The sequence below is a fragment of the Melanerpes formicivorus genome, unplaced genomic scaffold, assembly GCF_026170545.1.
Source record: "Melanerpes formicivorus ecotype bairdi unplaced genomic scaffold, bMelFor1.0.p_v2 SCAF_21, whole genome shotgun sequence".
In the NCBI taxonomy this organism is placed as follows: Eukaryota; Metazoa; Chordata; class Aves; order Piciformes; family Picidae; genus Melanerpes; species Melanerpes formicivorus.
This window is the reverse complement of record NW_027142373.1, coordinates 12,883,262-12,910,174: the sequence shown is the minus strand read 5'-3', so window position 1 is coordinate 12,910,174 and position 26,913 is coordinate 12,883,262. Positions and strand designations below refer to the sequence as shown.

General features: G+C 53.4%; 1 protein-coding gene across 1 annotated transcript in view; it reads left to right on the top strand.

Moving 5' to 3' along the window:
* LOC137447767 (myosin-3-like) overlaps nt 1–4,026 on the top strand; it is a 33,881-nt gene extending 29,855 nt beyond the window's left edge. Inside the window, exons 35-40 of the mRNA XM_068151641.1 lie at nt 45–170; nt 2,308–2,478; nt 2,571–2,675; nt 2,751–2,846; nt 2,966–3,103; nt 3,844–4,026. Of these exons, the coding sequence (XP_068007742.1) occupies nt 45–170; nt 2,308–2,478; nt 2,571–2,675; nt 2,751–2,846; nt 2,966–3,103; nt 3,844–3,867 (660 nt within the window). The 3' untranslated portion in view covers nt 3,868–4,026. The remainder of the gene's footprint in view (nt 1–44; nt 171–2,307; nt 2,479–2,570; nt 2,676–2,750; nt 2,847–2,965; nt 3,104–3,843) is intronic.
* The last annotated feature ends 22,887 nt before the right edge of the window (nt 4,027–26,913 follow it).

Sequence of the window (26,913 nt, the reverse complement as noted above, 5' to 3'; positions counted from 1 at the left end):
AAACACTTCCAGACACTCAAAGCCTCTGTTTTCCTCCTTCACAGAACACCAGCCTCTTCAATGCAAAGAAGAAGCTTGAAGCTGAGATGGCACAAAGCCAGACTGAGATGGAAGATATTAGTGCTGCAGCAAGGGGTGCTGAGGAACGGGCGAAGAAGGCAGTGACAGATGTGAGGATGTTACTCTGTGGTTATCTTTGACCTCTCAGGGCTTCCCAACAGCATTGCTGCTGGGAGCTAATGCAAATAATCCTGCCACAAGCTGGCCAAAGAAGTGTTCTGTGGGCCTGGCTGAAGAGGCTACACATCAGAGGAGCAGCAGGGAATTTGTCCTGCTGACAGATGAGTTGCTGAGGCTGTCAGCATCAGAACGAACTAGCCCCACAGTTAGCCAGGATAAGCCAAGCAACCTCCTCCAGTGCTGCCTGGGGATGCAAACCACAACCCCCCCTGTGGTACTGACACCAGTAAAGTGTCTGTTGAAATATTTATCTCTTCAAATTCCTGTTTCAGACCTTTTCAAATGAGAACTGTGGGTTCCCATTGCAGACTTCTACCTCATCCTCCTGGGCAAGGCCAGTGACGCTCAGCCAGGGGGTAGGGCTGGGGTGTCGTGGGGCCCAGCCTGCCAAGGATTTCTAAAGTATGGGATCCAAACAAAATCTTAACACTTACAAACATTATTTGGAGTTAAAATAGAAGGAAAACTGCTCCAGTTGCTCATGAAACAACTACTACTACTACTACTGGTACTACTACTACTACGACCACCCATTTGTGTCCTGTTTGAATGAAACCAAATCAGAGCATCCCAAGGGGTTGCTCACATTTATAGAGATGCAACATTTCCAATGGCATTATTTTATTCTCACATTTTTCAGTGCAGACTTGCTCAGTTGTTTAGCTGCCAAAGCCATGTGTTGAGTTTTACCTGATTTGTAAGTAGTGGTTCTGGATAGACTCACAGAATGGTCCAGGCTGGAAGGGACCTCCAAAGCTCATCCAGTCCAACCCCCTGCAGTCAGCAGGGACATCCCCAACTAGATCAGGTTGTCCAGGGCCTTGTTGAGCCTCACCTTCAATATCTCCAGGGAAGGGGCCTCAGCCACCTCCCTGGGCAGCCTGTTGCAGTGTTCCACTACCCTCATGGTGCAGAACTTGTTCTTAACATCCAATCTAAATCTGCTCTGCTCTACTTTGAAGCCATTGCTCCTGGTACTGTCACTCCAGGCTGAACACCCCCAGCTCCCTCAGCCTGTCCTCATAGCAGAGCTGCTCCAACCCCCTGATCATTTTTGTGTCCCTCCTCTGGACCCTCTCCATCAGGTCCATGTCCCTCCTATATTGAAGGCTCCAGACCTGCACACAGTACTCCAGGTGAGGTCTCAGCAGAGCCAAGTGGCAGAATCTCCTCTCTGGACCTGCTGGCAACACTGCTTTGGATGCAGCCCAGGCTGCCATTGGCCTTCTGTGCTGCAAGCTCACACTGCCTGCTCCTGTCCAGCTTCTCATCCATCAGCACCCCCAAGTCCTTTTCCTCAGGGCTGCTTTCTATCACCTCCTCCCCCAGCCTGTATTGACAGTGAGGATTGTTCCTGCCCAGGTGCAGAACCCTGCACTTGCTCTTGTTGAACCTCAAGAGGTTCACCTAGGCCACCCCTCCAGCCTGTCCATGTCCCTTTGGATGCCATCCTGTCCCTCTGGTGTCTTGACAACACCACACAGCTTGGTGTCATCTGCAAACATGCTGATGGTGCATTCACTCTCACTGTCTGTATTGGTGTTTCACCAGAATGCTTAATCTGATTGTGTAGGAATCAAATGTTCAAGAGTTAAACATATCCCAATTTTGTCTTAGATGACATAGATTGGGTTACACCTTGTAGCAGTTCCCCTCCTTGTAGCAGTAGCCCTGCAGGCTGCTGTGGCCATCCCAGGATACACATGAAAGCCCAGGGTGCAGACTCCACATCTGTTGTGCAGAGAAGATTTCCAACTGTGCCATGCCTTGCTCCCAAGCTTTGATGTGGCTTCTGCTCTACCCCGTGGCACCTGGGGTCAGTGAAGGTCACAGTAATGAGTGGGTCAGATCTTTTACCCTGGTGTTCCAAGCTCCATGTGTGCAGCAAAGCAGAATTTTCCCCATCCTTTCCCCTACCATTTCCTGTCGTGTCTCTGCCACTGTCACGCTGCAGGAAATGAGGGGGCAGGAATGGTCAGAAGGGACCGTGACTAGGTCCTTGGGTGGTACAAAGCATGCACTCTTCTTTCACACTCTTCCAGTTTCTTGTGTCATTTCCCTTTCAAGACAGCCATGATGGCAGAAGACCTGAAGAAAGAGCATGACACCAGCACCCACCTGGAGAGGATGAAGAAGAACCTGGACCAGACAGCAAAAAACCTGCAGCACCGTCTGGATGAGGCTGAGCAGCTGGCCCTGAAAGGAGGCAAAAAACAGCTCCTGAAGATGGAGGCCAGGGTGGGTAGCAGCATTGATCTTGGGTGTGAAAGTTACCTTTCTTCCTTGAGTCCTGTGTGAGGCCTCAAGGCAGCTGCTGATTGTTCCACCAGGTCCGGGAGCTGGAGGCTGAGCTGGAGGAGGAGCAGAAGCAATCCGCAGAGGCCATGAAGAGCATCCGCAAGCAGGAGCGGCGCCTCAGGGAGCTGACACTGCAGGTGGGGGTGAGGAGAGAGAACTCTCCCGAGGGCTTGTCTCCCCAGGGTGGATAACTGCACATTCCCTTTCCACAGAGTGAAGAATACAGGAAGAATACGATGAGGTTACAAGACCTAGTAGATAAACTGCAGATGAAAATCAAGGCTTACAAGCGGCAGGCTGAGGAAGCTGTGAGTCCCCCGGCGGCAGATGCTGGTTTGCCATTCTCTAGGGCTCTCAGTTTAGAGGTTGGCTCTGTGCCCCAGCACCTTGACAGGTGATTCCAGCTGCTTTTGTTGTGCCATTTCAGGATGAACAAGCCAACACTAATCTCTCCAAGTTCAGGAAAGTACAGCATAAGCTAGAAGAGGCTGTGGAGAGGGCAGACATTGCTGAGAGTCAAGCAAACAAGCTCCGAGCTAAGACCCAACAAGTCCCCTCCACCAAGGTAGGTGTCCCCTGCAGGGGGCAGGCTGCAGGCTGGGCTCTGGGCTCAGAGTCACAGAATCACAGAATCAACCAGGTTGTAAAAGACCTCAGAGATCATCAAATCCAACCTATTACCCAACACCATCTAATCAGCTAAACCATGGCACTGAGTGCCTCACCCAGGGATGGTGACTCCACCACCTTCCTGGGCAGCCCATTCCAAGGTCCTATCACTCTTTCTGTGAAGGATTTCTTCCTCTCAGGCAGCAGATCTGTGCCCTGCTGATGGGTGCAGCCATCACTCAGAAAGGACAGTTTTGGAAGGAAGGGATTCTGATCCTGCTTTGAGGAGCCTGATAGTGTGCAGTATATGTAGGGCATGGGCAGCTGGCACAAGTTCTGGATGCTGCTCTGGGAGGGCTAAAACTGAGCATTGTAATGTCTGAATCTTTTAACAGATCCAGTGGATCAGTGCATTATTTTCCTCTCTTCCATGCTTTACATTCACTTTTGGACGTGCTGGGATACTCCTTGGCCTGGAGAATGGGGGTGTGGGTGGCTTAAGCCCTGTGGCAGAAAAGAGAGCAGAGAGGTTTGTCCATTTCACCCCAGGACCTTTAACGATAAGGGTCACAGACATCACCACACTAACCTGGGCTCCACCTGCACATCCTCACTGGGTGGAGCATTGAGACAGAGTTTTTTAGGGACCAAAAGACTCATCTTGGCACGTGTGGACTGAACAGAGCCTCTTTGCAGGTGGTGTTAGGAAGTGAAAAATGAGCTTCCCCGGGGATGATCAGGATGCACACAAAGTGTCCTTCCAGCTGTGGGTTTGCAGTAGTCAGAGCTACACTGGTGGGAAGTGATCTTCCATTTGCTTCTGGACACAAACAGTTTCTGCCACGCTGCTGCTGTACCAGTGTCAATAAAGTAGATATCCACAACTTCAGATGCTCCACATGTTGATGTTCACAAGAGAGTCCTTTTATTTCTAGGTTAATCATAGTCAGAACTGTGGCTTGCAGTCACAGTATCACAGTCTTACAGTATCACCAAGGTTGGAAGAGACCTCAAAGATAATCGAGTCCAACCTGTCACCACAGACCTCATGACCAGACCATGACACCAAGTGCCACAGTCAATCCCCTCCTGAACACCTCCAGGGGTGGTGACTCCACCACCTCCCTGGGCAGCACATCCCAATGACGAACGACTCTCTCGGTGAAGAACTTTCTCCTCACCTCGAGTCTAAACCTCCCCTGGCACAGTTTGAGACTGTGTCCTCTTGTTCCGGTGCTGGTTGCCTGGGAGAAGAGACCAACCCCTTCCTGGCTACAACCTCTCTTCAGGTAGTTGTAGAGAGCAATGAGGTCTCCCCTGAGCCTCCTCTTCTCCAGGCTAAGCCACCCCAGCTCCCTCAGCCTCTCCTCACAGGGCTGTGCTCAAGGCCTCTCCCCAGCCTTGTTGCCCTTCTCTGGACACATTCAATGGTTTCGATGTCCTTCTTAAACTGAGGGGCCCAGAACTGGACACAGGACTCAAGGTGTGGCCTAAGCAGTGCTGAGCACAGGGCACAATGACCTCCCTGCTCCTGCTGGCCACACTATTCCTAATGCAGGCCAGGATGCCATTGGCCCTCCTGACCACCTGGGCACACTGCTGGCTCATGTTTAGGCAGCTGTCGATCAGCACCCCCAGGTCCCTCTCTGTTTGGCAGCTCTCAGCCCCTCTGACCCCAGCCTGTAGCTCTGCCTGGGGTTGTCCTGCTGCTCCTGTGGTTGTGTTTGAGCCATTCTGTTCTACACTAAAGTCTGGGTGTCTGACATGCTTCCTTCAGCCCTTCTGCTTAAAACCACTTATCCTGACCTTCTTAAATGTGGCTGAGGATAAACATGAGCAGGTGTGGTACATCAAACATGCAGTGTGAACAAAACTGCAGCATTCCTGCCTGGTTTCACTGAACAAGAGTGGCCCAGCTCAGGAGCCCACAGACACCTGTGTCAGGAATCAACTATTTCTAACCTCCTTGTAGTCAAACCATACCTCAGGAGGTTGGCTCAGTTCTGAGCTCTCCATCCAGTCCATGGGGACTTGAAGGCGGATGTCTCACACTCTTGTTACATAGCGAATAGCTACCAAGTGGGGTGCTTGAAACAGTAACTGTTGGAACAAGAACTTCCCCATGAAGGAGGAGCTGCGCCCCTGGTCTGCCTGCTGGACCAACAGAGTCATAGGATCATGGGATCAGAGGATGTTTGGGGTTGGAAAGGACCTCAGGAGATCATTGAGTCCAACCCCCCTGCCAGAGCAGGAGCATAGAATCCAGCACAGGTCACACAGAACACATCCAGACAGGGCTGGGAAGGCTCCAGAGAAGGAGACTCCACAACCTCTCTGGGCAGCCTGCTCCAGGGCTCTGGGACCCTCACAGTGCAGAAGTTCCTCCTCATGTTGAGGTGGAACCTCTTATGCTGGAGTTTATATCCATTGCCCCTTGGCCTATCCCAGGGTACATCTGAGCAGAGGCTGTCCCTGTCCCTTCCTGTCTGACCCCCAGCCCTGAGACATTTATAGACATTTATTAGATCCCCTCTCAGACTTCTCTGACCATGCCAGGGAATGGCTCAGGAGGCTGGGACGATGCCAAGAGCCTTCTTCCAAGAGCATCAGATCCATCCCCCAAGGGTGAGGGATTACATTTGGTGGCAACACTTTATAAGCTGCCTAATGGACAGTCAATCCCTGGCCACTTGCTCCTGCCTGCCAACAGTGCTGCTGTGCATGGCTCCAGCTGAACGTGCAGTCCCAGGGCAGTGTGGCGAGCAGCTGGCCCAGCTGGAAAGCTTTCCTAGGAGAGTGAGAGTTTTTTCCCCCCAAGATCTTGATGTCTGTGGTAGTGTGAAGCTTTAATCCTCCCACCACACAAAGCACAGCTAACTCAGCTGCAGAAGCGAATGGAAAGCAGTGTTTTACAGGCAGAATGAAATGCAATGAATAGATACAAACCATGCAGGATTGACAGTAGATACAAAAATATACAGGGAAGAAAGTGACACAGAAACACCCTCCTGAGGAGAACCCCCCCAGGGTACCCCCAAACCCCTTCTCTCCCTTCCTCCCCTTTCCCCTAGTAGTTAACTGGGTGAAAAAGGAGAAAGAGAAAGCCTGGGATATTAAGGGGAAATAGTTCAAAGCAGCTGTTAAGAAAGTTAGTTATCTTATCTCATCAGTTTCAGTCCAAGGTCAGTTGCATGCACTCCAGCCTAGAACAGAAAGGCAGAGCTGAGGACACACTGTAAGTTCTTAAAGCTGCTTTCTACTGATCTACCACTGAAATTCGTTTAGAATTCTATTGGTTTTCCTTTTTACAGCTAAAGATTCAGCCAGAGAATTCTGCAGCTGTCCTTTTCTTAAGGGCACAGCCTAACACTGCCACAGTGCCCAGAGCAGAGTTCCATGAGTGACTGAAAATGAAACAAATAAAAAGTGAATGAGACAGGAAAAGAAGATGGAAGGAAAGAGATCCATAGCACAGGGAGAAAAAGGATGTCAAAGGCATGGGAATAAATGGAGGATTTGGGATGGCCAGGATGAGGAAAAGGAGCCAAAGAACCACACAGAGGTAAAGATCTTCAGGTGGTGAGAGGCGCAAAGGGTTTGTGTTTCTCTTGCAGGCAGCCACAGACCCTGTGGTCTCTTCTCTCTCTCAGGGCTGGGGCTGAAATTGCAGCTGGAGCCATGGGCCCAAGGCTCAGGGCTGGTGCACAGCCTCGGGGCAGGACTGGCCAGAGGCACCACTGGGCACCGCTGGTGGCACTGGGGCCTGGCCTTGTGTCCTGGGCAAATGCACAGCTCCCTCCTGGCCCCTGCCTCTAGGGCTCTGAGGTCCAACCCAGGCAGCCAGCAGCCCTCCCAAGACTCTTCCCCAGAGGAGGGGACCAGGGCACAGAGAGCTCTGGAGGTGGCCCCCAGCAGGAGGCTCAGCCTGGCATGTGTCTGCCTCCCTCCTCAGGCTCTAAGCTCCAAATAGCTCTGCTCCTGCAAGAGCCCTGCGTGGGGTCGTGCCTGCTTGTGGAGCTGACAGCCTTCCACTAATAGCACTTGAAGACATTCCTGGGGGGGCAGGTTGCCTTCTATAGCTCAGCACAAGCTGCTGCCAGGGAGCAGCTGGCAGCTGGCCTGTGTCCCAAGGCAGCAGATGCTATTCTTACCCCACACATCTCCTTGCTCAGCTGAAATGGTCACCAGCAGAAGCAGGCCTGAGGCTGCTCTCCCTGGGAAGGGTCTCCATCAGGAGGGCTCTCTTTGAAGTCCATGGCATGCGGTGTGCCAGCCCAGCTCCTGGGTGCTCACCATGCCCTGCTGGGATGTGCTGTCCCATGGGAGCACAGCAGCTGCCTTGGTGCCTCCAGTGATCATGTGGGTCTCAGCCTGGGGTGGGTGGGGGCACCTCTTCTCTTGCTAACCAAGAAACTAAAACAATGCCTGAGGGCCTGAAAACCCTTTTGTGCCGACCAGCAGAGACCCCAGTGCATGAATCCCTTCCTTGCTGAGGGAATCAGAGGAGGGACTTGCTCTAATCTTGTTCCAGGAGCAGCAGTGCTTCAGCCAGCCATGTCCCCTCTCTCAGTCAGCTGGAGCAGAGGCAGCCTGTGACCATTGTCAGAGCAGACACAGAGCTGGGGCACAAGTGTGCTCTGTGGTGTGAGCAGCTGAACTCACCTTCATGTAACTGTTGCTGGTGGGTGAGGGTGGAAGGGAGAGTGACCACAGTGCTGAGGAGGGGCTGAAATCGTGCTGGGGAGTGCAGGGAGGAGTCTGGGAGGAGGAAAGCGATAGGGATGTTTGTGAGGAAAAGGGATGAGGGATAAAATGGTAGAGCATGTGGAGGTGGAAGAGATGCCAACTCAGTGCCAGTTTTGGGGGTTGGGAGAAATGCACTGCAATGACAGTGTGCCAATGTCAGTGTGCCTCATGGCCTGCTCCAGAGGGCTTTATAAAGCTTGATTTTTGAAGAGACAATTCAATGCATTTAACCTGGAGAGTGAGCTCTTGTTCCATTGCTGCTGCACGTGGCCCATGGCTCCTCACCCATGCACACTGCTGTGCTGGCAGGGTCTGGCTGCACTGCAAGGGAAGCATCCTCAGGCCAGCAGTGTGCCAAGGCCAGTGGCACACAGTGTGTTGGGAGTGGGCAGCCAGACTTTCCAGAGGGCTGGAGACTTCAGGGGCTACTGACAGGCCCCAGATGGGAGTCTGGAAGCCCTCAAACACGGCCACACCTCAGCTGCCCCATCCTGCTCCCCAGGAGCTCTGGGTGTCCCTGGCAGGGGTGTGATTGGTGCAGCGTGGCTCAGGTTTTGATCTGCTGCTGCTGTCCCACCCCACAGTGACAGAGCTTGTTCCTTGGTGTGAGCCCTGCCTCTGGCTGCCAGCCATGCTCAGGTTTTTTGAGGAATCTTCCAATAAAAGCCACAACCAGTTTGGAAGTGGAGGAGGAGATGGGAGCAGAAGCTAATTGTCCCTGGGTGGTGCTGGCTGCTCCTGCTTGTGCTGGGAGGAGGGAGCAGGCATGTAGTGGGGAAAAGAGCAAAGAGTGGTTCTGAGCCAGGGGAGGATGTACCCAGAGGGGACAGAAACTGAAAAGTCCTCACTGCCAGGCACTGCTGTAGAGCCTGCTGGATTATCAGGATTAAAGTGGGACACTGTGAGGAAGATGAATTGGTCACTGCTCCCTGGAGAATGAGGATCGTCTTGCACTGACACTCTATCTGTGCAAGGAGGCTGCCTGCCACCTGATAAGGACTTGTGCAAAGGTCTTAAGGAAAACATCAGACCACAGTGGCCATAAATGAACATCTCAGAGGGAGAGTTTTAAATAGCTTCAGCTGATGGGTTCATATAGAGCTGCTGCCCCACATGCATGGCCAGGGGTCTCCTGCTCTCAGATGCTGTGTTCCAGTACTAATAGAGCAGGTGGCTGAGAACATTCTCCTTCATCAGCAAAACCAAATTCAACAGCTCACACTGTCAGCTCCTGTCAGGAGCCCCAGAGGAGGAAGAATCCTTTGAGCCTTGCTGTTGGGGTCTCAATACTGTGGTCTTACAGACCCTGCCTCCTCCCAACCCCGGGAGAGAGCACAGTCCCTGTGTCAGCGTGGTGCTGCTGGGAGCTGCACCTGAGCACACGGGAAGGCTTTGGGATCAGAGCCCAGAGAGGTGAAGCCCAGAGAGGTTGGGCTGGCACTGCCTCTGCAGCTGCAGCAGATTTAGGACACATTTTCTCAGGCCATGGCTGTGTTTGAGGCACACAACAGGCAGGCTGGCAGCACCTTGCTGTCACTGTCTTCTGCTGGAGCTGTTCTGCCTTATACAACTGATTTGTCCTTCAGGAGGAGCAGGCACTTGCACCTTTCTCTTGGCATCTCAGGTGGATGCAGAGAGCTGTTAGAATAGAATAGAATAGAATAGAATAGAATAGAATAGAATAGAATAGAATAGAATAGAATAGAATAGAATTAACCAGGTTGGAAAAGACCTTTGAGCTCATCAAGTCCAACCTATCACCCAAGACCATCTAATCAACCAGACCATGGCACCAAATGCCTCGTCCAGTCTCTTCTTAAACCCCTCCAGGGATGGGGACTCCACCACCTCCCTGGGCAGCACATCCCAATGGCCAATCTCTCTTGCTGGGAAGAACTTCTTCCTAACATGCAGCCTAAACCTCCCCTGGCCCAGCTTGAGACTGTGTCCTCTTGTTCTGGTGCTGGGAGCCTGGGAGAAGAGACCAACCCCCTCCTGGCTACAACTTAGTCTGGCCACCAAGGCAATCTGTCTGCCACCAAGGCAATCTGTCTGCCACCAGAAACTACTGAGGAAAAGGAACTTTTCTGCAAAAGTTAGTTCAGAAAACGTGCCTGGGAACTCCTGCTGTGCCCTGCTGGTACCTTCCCTTCCCTGCAGTGACACTGGCACTCAGAACGCTCTGTGGTAGTCCAGAGGGCTGTCTTAACCTTGAGGAGTCTGATGCTTAAAGTGAACGAGGTGGACACAGAATCCCCAGCAGCATATTTCCATTTACAGCTCTGGGATCTCCCAGAAGTGGCATTGGTGCCTGGGTCTCAGATGAGTGGCAGCCTGGGAAGGTATCACCTCATTGCTCTCTTTAGGGTGCAGTTGCTGCCAGTGCTAATATTATGCAGCTAATCCTGACTTTCCTCCCCTTCCCTCCCCCTTTTCCATGTGCTCTCTCTTTTCTTTGTCTTACCCGGAGGTGTCTTAGCCTGCCCACCCCACTGCCCTGCTCTGTAACAGGAGCTCCTCAGCTGCTGCTGGGTGACAAGAAGGACATCCTGAATGTCACATCCTCGGCCAGCCCTTCTGCTGCTATGTGCTGGGAACGTGAGGAGTGTGAGTAGCAGCACAGCTCTGGTACTCATCAAAGGGCTCTTCACCCCCAGATTAGAGTTTGCTGCTGGGTCTGTCCCCACTGCTCTGCTGGCTGGGCTGGGCTGCTCCAGAGCCTCCTCACTCCTCTTCTGTTGGGAACCACGAGGAAGGATGCTGTCCTGTAAGGCAATCGTTGCAAAACCCCTCAGGCAGATGAGACAGAGCACCAACTTCCCTGACCATGCAATGACTGAGCCATACACAGACTGAACCCTACAGAAACTCAGACTCTGAAAGGAGGACCAGGGTTAGCAGCTAGGGAGGTTACCACAATGGTGAACTGTTGCCTCCAAACATCAAATCAGTGCACAGTGGTGGCCACAAATGCAAAGAGTGTCAGAAGTTATCTGGATCAACTGGGAACAAACCAGAAATCATTGCACCAGGCCCACAAACCACCTGCTGGCTGTGGGTCTGGCTCAGGCAGTTAGGAACATGCTCAAACCTGTACAGAGAAGAGCAACAAAGCTGGGGAGGGGTCTGGAGCACAGCCCTGTGAGGAGAGGCTGAGGGAGCTGGGATTGCTTAGCCTGGAGAAGAGGAGGCTCAGAGGAGACCTTCTTGCTCTCTACAACTCCCTGAAGGGAGGTTGGAGCCAGGTGGGGGTTGGTCTCTTCTGCCAGGCCCCCAGCACCAGAACAAGAGGACACAGTCTCAAGCTGTGCCAGGGGAGGTTTAGGCTGGAGGTGAGGAGAAAGTTCTTCTCAGAAAGAGTAATTGGCCATTGGGATGTGCTGCCCAGGGAGGTGGTGGAGTCACCATCCCTGGAGGTGTTTAAAAAGAGCTTGGATGAGGCCCTTGCCATGGTCTGGTTAGAATAAACTTTATTAGAATAAACCAAACCAGGTTGGAAGAGACCTTCAAGATCATCGTGTCCAACCCATCAACCAATCCAACCCACCCAAACAACTAACCCATGGCACCAAGCACCCCATCAAGTCTCCTCCTGAACACCTCCGATGACGGTGACTCCACCACCTCCCCGGGCAGCCCATTCCAATGGGCAATCACTCTCTCTGTGTAGAACTTCTTCCTAACATCCAACCTGAACCTCCCCTGGCACAGCCTGAGACTGTGTCCTCTTGTTCTGGTGCTGGCTGCCTGGGAGAAGAGACCATCATCTGCCTGTCTACAACCTCCCTTCAGGTAGTTGTAGAGAGCAATAAGGTCACCCCTGAGTCTCCTCTTCTCCAGGCTAAGCAACCCCAGCTCCCTCAGCCTCTCCTCACAGGGCTGTGTTCCAAGCCCCTCACCAACTTTGTTGTCCTCCTCTGGACTCGTTCCAGCAAGTCAACCTCCTTCCTAAACTGAGGAGCCCAGAACTGGACACAGGACTCGAGGTGTGGCCTAACCAGTGCAGTGTACAGGGGCAGAATGACCTCCCTGCTCCTGCTGGCCACACTGTTCCTGATGCAGGCCAGGATGCCATTGGCCCTCTTGGCTGCCTGGGCACACTGCAGGCTCATGTTCAGCCTGCCATCAACCAGCACCCCCAGGTCCCTCTCTGCCTGGCTGCTCTCAGCCACTCTGACCCCAGCCTGTAGCTCTGCCTGGGGTTGTTGTGGCCAATGTGCAGAACCTGGCACTTGGATGTGTTCAATCTCCTGCCCTTGGACTCTGCCCATCTGTCCAGCCTGTCGAGGTCCCTCTGCAGAGCCTCTCTACCCTCCAGCAGATCAACTCCTGCCCCCAGCTTGGTATCATCAGCAAATTTACTGATGATGGACTCAATGCCCTCCTCCAGATCATCAATGAAGATGTTAAAGAGCACAGGGCCCAGCACTGATCCTTGGGGCACACCACTAGTGACTGGAGCTTAGCTGTCAGTTGGACTTGATGATCTTGGAGGTCTCTTCCAACCTGGTTGATTCTGTGAAGGGTGCTGAGACAGGGGACAAAACTGCTGGGAGCACCAGAGAGAGAAAGTATCCAGAGTGTGACCTCTCACTGTGGGAAGGGAACAAAGCAGCTGGGAGATGCTGTACTGACAAAATACCCTGAACAGTATGGACCAAGTGACACTGGGTTGTCACCAAGCATCAGCATACTCATGTACAGCATCCCAAGCTGGGCCTGGCTCTAGGCTGGTGCAGCCCTCTGCTTGTTCTCAGATTTATGAGGGATCTCTGCAGGATGCTTTTGCCTGCCCAGGCTTTCTCCCAGCTCAGCAGGCCTTGCAGATCCTCCTTGTTTTCAGCCAGCACATGCAGGCACAGTTGCCATTTCCCAGCCTTTCAAATGGGCTGCAAAAACAGATTATGTGGGAGCAAAATTCTCTGAAGGCCTGGGGAAAGGGAAGGAAAGGAATAAAATAAACCCCTACTGTTTAAGAAAAGCCTGCTGCAGTCCTAGAATCAGAGACTGGTTTGGGTTGGAAGGGACCTTCAAAATCATCCAGCTCCAACCCCCTGCCATGGGCAGGGACACCTCCCACCAGCACAGCTTGCTCAAGGCCTCATCCAGCCTAGTCCTGAACACCTCCAGGCAGGGCACAGCCACAGCCTCCCTGGGCAGCCTGTGCCAGGCTCTTCCCACCCTCACTCTCAACAATTTCTTCCTCATCTCCACTCTCAGTCTCCCCTCTCCCAGCTCAAAGCCATTGTTCCTCATCCTGGCACTCCCAGTCCTTGTCCAAAGTCCCTGCCCAGCTCTCCTGGAGTCCCCTCAGGTCCTGGAAGGCTGTTCTGAGGTCTCCCTGGAGCCTTCTCTTCTCCAGCCCCAACTCTCCCATCAGCAGTGTTGAGGAGCAAGGAATAATGATCACATAAAGATCACAGCAGAATGGCTTTGCCTCTGCAATTGCTCTGCAAGACCAGGTTGCCACCCTGGAAGGCACAGTGGAGCAATGCTAAAGGCCTGCTCCCAGGAAGCACAGCCATGACTTTTCCCTGCCCATCCCTCCAGCTGCAAGCCTGGGCAGTCAGTGATCTCCCTACACCCACCTGCTCAAGCTCAGCCTCTCCCACCTCCCTCTGCAGGAGCAGGCTGCTCCCAGTGCCTGGCATCGAGGTGCCTGAAGCTCCCTTTGCTCAGGTGCTGCTTGTCAGCTAACAGGGAGCAGGGATGAGACAGGGAGACAGCATCAGACTGTCTCTAACCAGGGAGCATCCTGCTGCTGTGTCACCTGTCTGAGGGAGGCTTGTCAGGGAGAAGGAAAGTGTGTGCAGTGGGTGTTTGTGCTGAGGGGGTCTGCTGTGCTCTCAGCTTCTTCCATGCTGCTGGCCTGCAGGATGCTCTTCCTCTGGAGACTTTAAGCCTAATTCCTGCAGCAGATGGAGAAACATCTTTGCATTTCTCAACACCAGGTCGTATTTGGGCATTATAAATGTGAGGAACCTAACTTCAGAGGCATGTCCAAGGAAGCTGCTTGTCCCCAGGCCTGTCACTGTGGGACAGAGTGCTCAGAGACAGCTGGGAGCACACTGAGCATTGGTGACTACACAGACACTGAAGAGATGTCTCTAATCCCTGTGTGATGGGATAGGTGCAGTGTTTTGTGAGGGTCTGGAGAATGGCCCACCAGGCAAGCTTGAAGGTTGAAGCAGGGTGGAGTAATCACCAGTAATTAACTGCCATAACTTCCTCTCCCCTGGGCTCTGCTGTGTGCTCAGAGCTGCAGCACAGCCAGGCAGACATTTTTCACCAACTTGAAGTGGTTTGTGCTCTAGAAGGCTTCAGCACATGGCAGGGACATCGTGCAGGGAGTGGGAATCTGGGGGGTTTGGGATGGTGAGAAATGTCTCAAGTGTAAGAGTCCATCTGCTCCCCTGGTCTCACCCAGCACTGCCAGCCACAGAACAATGCAGAACCATAGAAGGGTTTAGGATGGAACAAACCTTCGAAGCTCCAACTCCCTGCAGCCAGCAGAGACATCCTGCAGACTTCTACTGTGCTGTGTTAATGGTCAGAAACAGCTCACAGAGGTGCTGTTAGCTTCTGTGCACTGCATCACACAGGGACTTTTTGACTGTCCTGGTGTGAGCTGGAGCAGAGCCCCTCCTGCCCAGAGCTGTCCCTGCCCAGCTCAGGCTCTGCTCACTGAGGCTCTTTCTGCACTTCAGGGCAGCTTGGCACAGCCAGGGGCTGCTGCTAGCAGGGAGCAGCTGATGGGGACAGCTCCTGCCAAGGGCTGGGCTGCAGAGAGCCTCTGCCTTGGACTTGCTCCTGGCCGCACCAAGAGCACTGCCACAGCTTGTGCCACACCTTGGGGGCAGGAAGGCAGAGGTGGCTCCTGTGGGGAGGAGCAGACAGCACAGGGCACCCTCAGCTGCCCCCCAAGGGAGTGCAGCCCATGGATGGCTTCCTCAGGAGCAAGCTGAGGGATCCCCAGGGCCAAGCCTCTTCTTCCCTGCCTGCTGTCCCAGCAGGACTCTGTCCCTTCTGCCTTCCAGCCCCATCCCTGGGATCCTCAATCCACTGCCAGAACCTAGCTCCTGGATCTGCTTCCCATCTGCTGCTGAGTCCAGGCTGGGATTTGCCCTTGCCTGCCCCCAGCAGCAGTGGTGCCAGTGGTGCCATTAGGGGTTGGGTTCCACACTGCTTTGTGTCTCTGTGTCTCTGTCCCCTGGCATTGCTCTTCCCATCCCAGTTGGATTAGTTTCTTTCCCACCCCATCAGTCTCTCTCCCTGCTTCCCTTTCTCTTCCCTTTGGGCAGAGCCTCTGGCACTTGCCTGGTGGCCAGCCCAGCCCTGGCCCTCGGCACTAGCAAATGGTACCCAGTGACTCACAATGAAAAAAGCTTTTACCACATCCCTAAATCCCTGTACCTGGGGAAATGTTTACAGGCACAGCAGTACCACTGTGAGTGTGCCCAGCCTGCCAGGACAGGAGGAGCTTCCTGCCCCCTCTGCCTGCCCTGTTGCTCCTCACCTCATGGAACTTCGTTCTGATGTTTTGAGGGTTTAAGAAACTGGGATGTCTTAAACCCTGGAGTTGAAAGTTCTCCAAGTACCAGAGAGGTCCAGGGGTGGACTGGAAAGTGTACTCTGTGTTGTTTCATTCTCAGAATGCCTGCATCTCCCCTTTATAAGGGCACAGCACAAGCTGTTCAGCCCCTTTTCTGCCCTCCCTGCTCCCTTCCCATCGCCTGCTGCCTTCTCTGGGCTTTGCAGGGCAGTGGGGATCCCAAGTGGATTTCTTTCCCTATTGCCTCATTCAGGCCTGGTTTGGGGGGCAGGGAGGCATGGGGTGGGGAGGGGAGGGAAGCACTTGAGGCCTGGGTTTTGGCCTGGTCTGGGGGAAGGTTTTGGGAAGGTGGTGGCCTGGTGAGGCTTGTGAAGGCCAGACTGGAGAGCTGGGCTGAATATGAGCCCTTGGGTCCCTGTGCATGTTTTGGTGCTGCTGTATTTAGTGTGAAGAGTAATTCCACTGACATTTCCAATGCTCTCCAATCCTGCTGGGAGCATTTTCTTTACTCCTTTGGGAGGGGGTGAAGAGCATCTGCCTTGCTCCCTATAAACAGCACTTACAGGGTGGCCAAGGGATCAGGCCCAGCCAGCATGGATTTAGGAAGGGCAGGTCCTGCCTGACCAACCTGATCTCCTTCTATGATCAGGTGACTGCCTGGTGGATGTGGGGAGGCCTGTGGATGTAGTCTACCTGGACCTCAGCAAGGCCTTTGACACCATCCCCCATAGCAAACTGCTGGCCAAGCTGTCAGCTCATGGCTTGGATGGGAGCACACTGCATTGGGTTAGGAACTGCCTGGAGGCTGAGCCCAGAGAGTGGTGGTGAATGGTGCCACATCCAGCTGGCAGCCAGGCACCAGTGGTGTGCCCCAGGGATCAGTGCTGGGCCCTGTGCTCTTTAATATCTTCACTGATGATCTGGATGAGGGCATTGAGTCCATCATCAGTAAATTTGCTGACAACACCAAGCTGGGGGCAGGAGTTGATCTGCTGGAGGGCAGAGAGGCTCTGCAGAGAGACCTGGACAGGCTGGACAGATGGGCAGAATCCAAGGGCATGAGATTGAACACATCCAAGTGCCAGGTTCTGCACATTGGCCACAACAACCCCAGGCAGTGCTACAGGCTGGGGTCAGAGTGGCTGAGAGCAGCCAGGCAGAGAGGGACCTGGGGGTACTGGTTGATGGTAGGATGAACATGAGCCTGCAGTGTGCCCAGGCAGCCAAGAGGGCCAATGGCATCCTGGCCTGCATCAGGAACAGTGTGGCCAGCAGGAGCAGGGAGGTCATTCTGCCCCTGTACACTGCACTGATTAGGCTGCACCTCGAGTCCTGCGTCCAGTTCTGGGCTCCTCAGTTTAGGAAGGAGGTTGACTTGCTGGAACGAGTCCAGAGAAGGGCAACGAAGATGGTGAGGGGCTTGGAACACAGCCCTGTGAGGAGAGGCTGAGGGAGCTGGGGTTGCTCAGCCTGGAGGAGACTCAGGGGTGACCTTATTGCTCTCTACAACTACCTGAAGGGAGGTTGTAGACAGGCAGATGATGGTCTCTTCTCCCAGGCAGCCAGTACCAGAACAAGAGGACACAGTCTCAGGCTGCGCCAGGGGAGGTTCAGGTTGGATGTTAGGAAGAAGTTCTACACAGAGAGAGTGATTGCCCATTGGAATGGGCTGCCCGGGGAGGTGGTGGAGTTGCCGTCATTGGAGGTGTTCAGAAGGAGACTTGATGGGGTGCCATGGGTTAGCTGTTTGGGTGGGTTGGATTGGTTGATGGGTTGGACACGATGATCTTGAAGGTCTCTTCCAACCTGGTTTGGTTTATTCTATTCTAAATAAACCCCAGGCATGATGTGATGCACTGCTGCCGTGGTGAGCTCCACACTTCCCTGACCTCCCTGCTTGCCATTGTGACTCTGCCTGCACCTCGCTGCTGTTCTTCAAGGACTGAAAGATGCTGAAGCCTACCTCTGCTGAGGACATTTCCAGATGACATTCTTGAGAAAGTGGCATTCTGAAGGAGATGCAGGAGATGAGAGTTGGTAAGGGACAAACTGTCTCCAAGGATGCAGTGGGAAGGCAGATTCAAGCCCAAGAGTCCCCTCCAGATGAGCTGCCTTTCAGGACTCCAGGAAGATGTCTGTGCCATGGGTGAGCTGCCTCTGCTGCTGTTACCCACAGCATGCTGCAGGCAGGCCAGCTTCAGAAATGAAAGTGCTGCCTGGAGCAGAGAACAGTGGGACTTGATGTTCAGATTGCTGCATGGGAGGCTCGTGTTCCAGTTGCTGCTTCTGGGTTGTTGGGTTCTGGCTCTTTTCCACAGGGATGGCAGCAAGAGGAGTGGCAGCTGGGTAGCTGCTGGGTCTCTTTATGCTGGTTTTATTTCCCCCCTGCATTTCACTTTTCCTGCTTTTCCTGCAAACAGGCTCAGCTAAGGTAATCATGCACTGTATTATTGGAGTAATTAGAGTACTAGCTAAGGTAATTATGCAATGTGATTATGGTATCTTATGTCACACTAAACTCTTTTCTTGTCTCTTTATCTCAACCCCAAGTTGTTTGTGTCACTTCTCCCTCACTTGTGTGTTGGGGAAGCAGCCAGGTTAGCTCTTGTATTAAACCATTACAGTCTGTTGCTTAGCACAACATATGGAGCTGCAGATCCCTTCTGTGCTTAGCTTAGAGCAATTGTCTGCTTTGGGTAGATGAAGGGAATCTCTGCATGAAAGCCACACAAATGCTGCTGTGAAGGAACACCTGAGGCTCTTCAGCTCAGCCTGCCACTCTGGGCAGATCTGTTGTGGATGTTGGGCAGATCAGGGATGGCTTGGATCAGTCAGGATTTTGGACAGAGGCTCCACAACCTCTCTGGGGGAGCCTGTGCCACTTCTGCTGATGTCTAACTGGAGACTTCCAAGGAACAGTCTGTGGTCACTGTCCCTTGTTACAGTCTGCCACTCAGCTCAGCACATTGTAGCTGCCCCTCATGTACTGGAGCCCCTTTCTCTGTTCACATGCCCCCAAGCTCCCTTCACAGAACAAGTTTTCTAGATCCTTTCCCATCGTGCTGGCCTCCTGCTGGACCCTCTTCTGTCAGCTGGCATCCCCTTTGAGCTGGGGAGCTTAAAACTGAACGAGCTGTTTCAAATGAGTACCCTGCAGTGCCAAGCAAAAGGGCTAACAGCTTCCTGCAGCCAGCTGAGCACACTCCTAACTCCACGAGCACTCCTTCCATCCTGCTTGCAGTGAGCATGCTCATCGTCACACCCACAGGAGCACAGGGGCCTCTCTCTGCCAGGGCAGGTCTGGCTAGAGGAGCAGAGAGCCTGAGAGCAGTGCCCAGGCTGAGAGCTTTGGGGACACTGGATTGCAGCTTCCCTACAGCAGAGCCTCCTGCCATGGAGATGCCTTCTCACATTTGCAGCTGCTGAGCCTGCTGGCCCTGAGCACAGATGAGAGGGAGGATCCCACAGCCTGTGGGCACTGCCATTTCTCCTCTCCAGTCTGGCTCTGCTGCCTAGCTACAAAGCACCTCCTCACCCCTGCCTTCTCAGCTAACCACAGGTATTAGGAGGAGGAAACACACATCTCATGGGCAGCCAGAAAGGGAGGCAGCTGCCAGACCTCTGTCTCCTGAAGGATCTATTTTGAACGCAGATGAATCCTTCTCCTCCACGGGGAAAGTGTGCCCTGCCCACACCCCAGCGCTGTGCCGAGCAGTCCACATCCAGAGATGGCTCTCAGTCCTCTTCTTTTAATTCTGCTGTGGATTGCTGCTGGTCCCAGTGGAGTCCAGCCCTGTAGAGATGGAAACAGGGTTGACAGAAAATGACCAACTGGCAGGGAATGTCTGATTGCTCTTTCTGCGCTGTGCCATTTGCACTTGCAACAGGTCCTTTCCTGGACAGCTTTCTTCTTGGCCATGCCTGGACACAGCAAACAGGGCAAAGCCTGCCCTGATGTGATTTACTGGGCTCTGCACAGGCAAACTGCAGTGGAGCTTCAGATTAAAGAAGTTTTGTGGGAAGCCACCGTGCCAGTGCCAGAGCAGTGGTGGATACCAGGGGGTGACCCAGGAGCTCTGGAAACCAGAACAAGCCCAAAGCAGAAGCCCAGTGCCCTTGAGCCCCTTTCAGCAATGCTTAGGCCAGCTGGCCAAACACTTCAGTTTTCCTGTCATGTCATGTTACGTCTTACGCTAACACAGTGTGCTCTGGGTTATTCTCTCAACCTGTTTGGCATTTCTCCTGCCTCTTCTTCCAGCCTCCACTGACTCAGTCCAGTTGCCAGGTGTCACCCCACAGACATTCACTGAGCACCACCTGTGCTCACCACACAGCTGCCAGTGCTTGAGCTCCTCACTGCCTCCAAGAGGTATTCTCCTGAAGACACTGAGTGAGAAGGTCTTGGTCCTCATGTTTTAATTAGCTAATGCAAAAGGAAATGGATCTGGATCCAGAGCTTTCAAGAGAAAGCAGTCAGTGCTTTAACACTATATTTTCTGATGGTCTGAAAGACTGAGAGGGATCTGATCAATGCCTATCAATATCTGAGGGGTGGGTGTCAAGGGGAGGGTCCAAGCTCTTTTTAGTGAGACTTTCCAACCCCACCTGGATGCATTCCTGTGCAGGCTAGTGCCTGGGTGATGCTGCCCTGGCAGGGGGTTGGACTGGAGGAGCTCTGGAGGTCCCTTCCAACCTCTGATGCTCATTCTGTGATAGACTTCTCCTGCTGCTGGTTCCTAGTGGCTAGAATAGCCTTGGCTCAGTTTGCATGGCCCTGGGCTGTTTCATGCTGCATTTGGTCAGGCTGGTCTGAGCCACCAGGATTATTTCTGTACTAGAGTGCAGCAGACAGAAGAGAGAGCAGGCAGCTGTGTCTTCTCCACACGCTGCTCCATGCTGGGGGCACTATCAGTTAATGTGAAGTGCAGCAGTTTTAGCTGAGCTCAGGGTGCAGATTGTTCTTGGTGTGAGGACCACATCTCCACAGGCAATATTCTGGGGCATTTTGCTAGATTTCAGTAATCCTCTGGATCCTGAATGGTTGATGCCAAGCACCTTCCAGGCATTCCACTCCAAGATACTAGGCAAATCCCACAAACCCAGAGTCCCATTATGGGGTTTACAGAGGTACTGAGGTGCTAATAGAGAGCTGTTCATGTAGCCAGAGGTCAGTACTCCTAATGGACACAGACATTCACATTAGGGCTGCACAGAAAGAGCAGCTTCTTCTCTGGACTCAAGCCAGCCTGTATATTCACACTGCAGTGGGATATGCCCACAGAACCCTTCAGCCAAAGTGGGACCTCCTGCAGCATTTGATGCAGCCCTGCAGCCCTCCACACCCTGGCACAATTTCAGGCCATTTCCTTTCCTTCTATCACCTGAGGCTAGGTAGCAGAGCCCAACCCCCACCTGGCTCCAGCCTCCTCTCAGGGAGCTGTAGACAGCAATGTGGACTCCCTCAGCCTCCTCTGCTCCACACTAAACACCCCCAGCTCCCTCAGCTGCTCCTCCCCAGCCCTGTTCTCCAGACCTCTCCCCAGCTTTGTTGCCCTTCTCTTGACCTGCTCCAGCTCCTCAATGTCCTTCTTGGAGTGAGAGGCCCAAAACTGAACCCAACACTCAAGCTGTGGCCTCACTGCTCCCACAGCATTGCTGCTCCAGGCCAGGCTGCTGCTGCCCTTCTTGCCCACCCGGGCACTTCTGGCTCCTCTCCAGCTGCTGTTAACCATCACCACAAGGTCCTTTTCCGCCAGGTACTTTCCAGCCCCTCTGCCCCTAGCCTGGAGCCTTCATGAGGTTGTTGTGCCCCAAGGGTAGGACCCAGCCCTTGGCTTTGTCAAACCTCATCCTACTGAGCTCAGCCATGGCTCCAGCCTGGCCAGATCCTTCTGCAGAGCCTTCCTGCCCAGCAGCAGATCAACACTGCCACCCAAATGAGTGTCATCTGCAACCTTCCTGAGGGTGCTTTGATCTCCCTGTCCAGATCAGTGATAAAGATATGAAACAGAACTGGGCCCAGTGCTGAGCCCTGGGGAACACCACTGCTGACCAGCTGCCAACTGGATTTCACTCCATCCCCACCACTTTTTGGGCCTGGCCATCAGCCAGTTTTTCACCCAGCCAAGTACCCACTCATCTGAGCCATGAGCAGCCAGTTTCTCCAGGAGGATGCTATGAGGCTTTCTGAAGTCCAGGTAACAAACACCCCCAAGCCCTTCCCTCATTCACTAAGGGGGGTCTGGTGCACAGGAAGTGCAGGGCCCTGTACCTGGGCAGGAGCAGTCCCTGCACCACTATGTGCTGGGTGCTAACTGCATGGAAGGTCCTTTTCCAGAAACAGTCCTGGGGGCCCTGGTAGACAGCAAGTTAAACATGGGGCTGAAGTGTCTCTGCCCATGGTGATGGCTGTGCTGCAGCAGGTGCACCTCTGAAGGGACCCAAGGATAAATCCACACTGGAGAAGGTACAGCTCAAAGCATCAGTGGCTGTGGATTTGTCCATGCTGCAGCAGGTACAGCTCAAAGCATCAGTGGCTGTGGATTTGTCCATGCTGCAGCAGGTACAGCTCAAAGCATCAGTGGCTGTGGATTTGTCCATGCTGCAGCAGGTACAGCTCAAAGCATCAGAGGCCTGTGGATGTAGTTTACCTGGACTTCAGCAAGGTCTTTGACACCGTCCCCCATAGCAAACTCCTGGCCAAGCTGTCAGCCCATGGCTTGGACAGGAGCACACTGCGCTGGGTTAGGAACTGGCTGGAGGCTGAGCCCAGAGAGTGGTGGTGAATGGTGCCACAGCCAGCTGGCAGCCAGTCAATAGTGGAGTCCCCCAGGGATCAGTGCTGGGCCCCATCCTCTTTAACATCTTTATTGATGATCTGGATGAGGGCATTGAGTTCATCATCAGTAAATTTGCTGATGACACCAAGCTGGGGGCAGGAGTTGATCTGCTGGAGGGTAGAGAGGCTCTGCAGAGAGACCTCGACAGGCTGGACAGATGGGCAGAGTCCAACGGCATGAGACTGAACACATCCAAGTGCCAGGTTCTGCATATTGGCCACAACAACCCCATGCAGTGCTACAGGCTGGGGTCAGAGTGGCTGGAGAGCAGCCAGGCAGAGAGGGACCTGGGGGTGCTGGTTGATGGTAGGCTGAACATGAGCCTGCAGTGTGCCCAGGCAGCCAAGAGGGCCAATGGCATCCTGGCCTGCATCAGGAACAGTGTGGCCAGCAGGAGCAGGGAGGTCATTCTGCCCCTGTACACTGCACTGGTTAGGCCACACCTCGAGTACTGTGTCCAGTTCTGGGCCACTCAGTTTAGGAAGGAGGTTGACTTGCTGGAACGAGTCCAGAGAAGGGCAATGAAGTTGGTGAGGGGCTTGGAGCACAGCCCTGTGAGGAGAGGCTGAGGGAGCTGGGGCTGCTTAGCCTGGAGAAGAGGAGACTCAGGGGTGACCTTATTGCTCTCTACAACTACCTGAAGGGGGGTTGTAAACAGGCAGAGGTTGGTCTCTTCCCCCAGGCAGCCAGTACCAGAACAAGAGGACACAGTCTCAGGCTGCGCCAGGGGAAGTTCAGGCTGGAGGTCAGGAGGAAGTTTTACACAGAGAGAGTGATTGCCCATTGGAATGGGCTGCCCGGGGAGGTGGTGGAGTCGCCGTCACTGGAGGTGTTCAGGAGGAGACTTGACGGGGTGCTTGGTGCCATGGGTTAGTTGATTAGGTGGTGTTGGGTGGTAGGTTGGACATGATGATCTTGAAGGTCTCTTCCAACCTGGTTTGGTCTATTCTATTCTATTCTATTCTATTCTATTCTATTCTATTCTATTCTATTCTATTCTATTCTATTCTATTCTATGGATTTGTCTGTGCTGCAGCAGGTACAGCTCAAAGCATCAGTGGCTGTGGATTTGTCTGTGCTGCAGCAGGTACAGCTCAAAGCATCAGTGGCTGTGGATTTGTCTGTGCTGCAGCAGGTACAGCTCAAAGCATCAGTGGCTGTGCATGAGGTTATGCTGGAGCACCTCAAAGCACCAAAAGCCCAGGGCAGAGCAGGCATGCCCCTGAAGGGACTGCAGGCCATGTTGGAGCAGGTTTACTTCTGAAGAGTCTGTGGCTGCAGCCACGTTCAAGCAGGTGGATCTCTGTGGTCCATGGATAAGGCCACACTGGAACAGGTGCACCTCAAAGTGGCTGTGGCTGTAAGGCTACAGCAGGGACACCCCTGGAGAGACTGTGGCTTGTGGATAAGAATCACAGAGACATGCAGGTTGGAACAGACCCTCAGGATCACCAAGTCCAACCCAAAACCCTACTCTGCAAGGGTCACCTCTACACCAGAGCCCCAAGCACCACATCCAAACCACCCTGAAACACACCTGGGCTTGGGGACTCCACCACCTCCCTGGGCAGCATTCTACTGTCCAGCATAAACCTGCCCTTGACAGCTTGAGGCCATTCCCTCTTATTCTATCACTAATTACTTGTGAGAAGAGACCAGCAGCAGCCTCTCCACAACCTCCTTTAAGGCTCCATTTGGAGCAGGTACACTCCTAAGGGACTGCAGTCTGTGGGTAAGTCCAGGCTGAGCAGCAGCCTGGGGAGGAGCTCATTGCAATGCCAAACCAGATGGTGTGGTCCAAAGGAATCCAGGGAGGAGATTCATTGAATTACAGAAGGCATCAGGTTGAAAGGGACCCTCGAAAGTCATCTTGTGCAAGCCCCCTGCAGTGACAACTTTAACTGGATCAGGTTGCTCAGGGCCCCATCAAGTTTGACCTTGAATGTCTCCAGGGATGGAACCTCCACCACATCCCTGGATGTGGAAATGGTAATGGAAATAGCTTTAAAAGCTGTGGTCTGGGACCTGAGTTGCACGGTGCCCTGTTGTTTATAAACACCTCCTCAAAGTGTGTAAGGACCTGAGGCAGGATGCAGCCAGGCTCTTTTCAGTGCTGCCCAGGGACACCACAAGAGACAAACTGACACACAGGAGCCTCCCTCTGAAAATCAGCAAAAACTTTTTCACTGTGAGGGTAACCAAGCACTGGCACATTTCCTGGAGCTGTTGTGAAGTCTCCCCCTTGGAGAAACTTACCCCCCAGAAAGCCCCTCCTTTGCTGCTGTGAAGTGCTTCACAACCCTTGTTCAGACCACATTCAAAAACAGGCTTGAGGTTTCTGGTGCTGGCTTATGGGGATCTGCTGATGCACTACTGAGTGCCTGTTCACACCTGGAGACACTTACTGACCACCTCCCTTTCAAACTAGACCTCCCCTAGGCTGACTGCACACCCAGAGCTGCGTGGCCACATACCTTGCTCCTGGGTCCACATCCTGCACAACAGAAAAGCCCACAAGAGCTCTGCTGAGAAGGAGGATTTTGTCTTTGACCACTGGCAAGTCAAAGAGGTTTCAGTTCCAAACCTCAGGGGACAAAACTCCCAGCTCTTATGTCCTGGGAGAGACCTCACTCATCCCTTGTTCTTATTGCAAGGTCTTCTAAACCCTAGACTGTCTGTCCCTTCTTCAGCCTGGACTGACAGCCACTGAGCTGCTGGACACCACAAGGCATCCCAGCACCCTGGGGACTGAGCTGCTAGAGCCCCTCCAGAGAGGAAGTACTTCAAGTGTGCCTCTATGGACACCATTTCCCACTGGCTGGCTCTGGGCTTCTCCTGGGCAGGGTTCAGGTGTTTCCAGCAGCCACCCCATGCCCTGTGCATGGAGCCCAGCAGTGAGCTCTGGGTTTGGGCTCCAACAAATTGGGAGCTGCTGTGCTGCAGCCCTGCTTGGAATGGGCTTCACAAGCCCAGGACATTGGCTAGTGGTGGCTGCTGGCATCAAATCCATGCACCATCCATCCACACATTACCCACTGAGCTCTTTTAACAACCAAAACGCCTATGAGAAGAGGAAGAATGTGTTCAACTATGACAGGATTTGGAGCAGCTCACATTCTCTCTGTCTGAACCCTGTAAATTGGGAATTTCATCTCTGTCAGCATTATGGAGGGATACCTGCCCCCCCAGGGATGTCTCTGGGCATCCTGGAGCTGTGCCAATGGGTCTGTGTGCAAGATATTTGTGATGGAAGTGCTGGACTGAGGATGCATTGGGTGCAGTGCATGTGGGACTGTGTGCTGAATCATGGAACATTAGAGCTTGGAAGGGAGCTCCAGAGCTCATCCAGTCCAACCCCCTGCCAGAGCAGCATCACCCAGGGCAGTCTGCACAGGAATGCATCCAGGTGGGGTTGGAAAGGCTCCAGAGAAGGAGACTCCACAACCTCTCTGGGCAGCCTGCTCCAGGCCTCTGGCACCCTCACTGTAAAGAAGTTTCTCCTCATGTTGAGGAGTTTGTATCCATTGCTCCTTGGGTCATTGGTGTGCACCACTGAGGCCCCCTCCCCTTGACCCCCACCCCTCAGATATTGATAGACATTGATCAGACCTTGTCTCAGCCTTCTCTTCTCCAGACTAAACAGCCCCAGGGCTCTCAGTCTCTCTTCACAGGGGAGATGCTCAAATCCCCTACTCAATCTCATGGCTCTCCCTTGGACTCTCTCCAGCAGGTCTCTGTCTCTCTTGAACTGGGGAGCCCAAACCTGGACACAGCATTGCAGGTGTAGTCTCAGCAGGCAGTGTAGATGAGAACCTCCCTAGCCCTGCTGGCCACACTTTTCTTGCTGGACCCCAGGACACCATTGGCTCTCTTGGCCACAAGGGCACATTGCTGTCCCATGTGTAGGTGATGTCTTTGTGCCTATGTACAACCCTGTGTTTAGGTGTGACTGATTATCAGTTTTCTATCAGTTGTAGGTAGGAAAAAAAAGCTCATCAACCTCTTTGAGGCCATTCCTAGCTCAGAGTTCCCTTTCCTGGGGTTATAGGCATGGGGACATTTGCATAAGCTTAGAAGTTGCCCGCAAAAGAAGGGAGCATCAGATGCATCAGGAGGTGTAAGCTCTCCTGTAGAGCAAGGAGCTGCATGGGCTCACAGTGACCTTTCCTGCAGGATCTCCCATGTGCAGTCTGAGGTGCACAGCAGCTCCCAAGCCCTTGGCTGGCTCCCTGTGTGCACCTGTGCCTGCATTCTTCCTGACAGCCCTCGAGCTGCCTCGCATCCCTCTGAGAGCAGCGGCTGAGGCACCCTGCTGCAGCCCAGCCTCTCGCTGCTGGGGTGTTTGGCTGTGCCCCCAGCCCCTGCCAGCTGTTACCCATCTGCACTTCTGCTTTCAGGATTTTACAATCACAACTTCCCAAAGCCTTTAATAATGCAGATTTATCCTCTAACATCCTGGTTTATCTATTGTACAGCTGGGACAGCTGCAGCAGAGACATACCAAGCAATCCTCCCTGGGTCATAGAGTGAGTCGGTGGGAAAGCCAGCAATAGAATCCATAAGTCCTGCATCCAAGTTCTCCAAGTGCCTCGACTAGTCCAGATTCCCTCCTTAACACCCTTGTCAGAT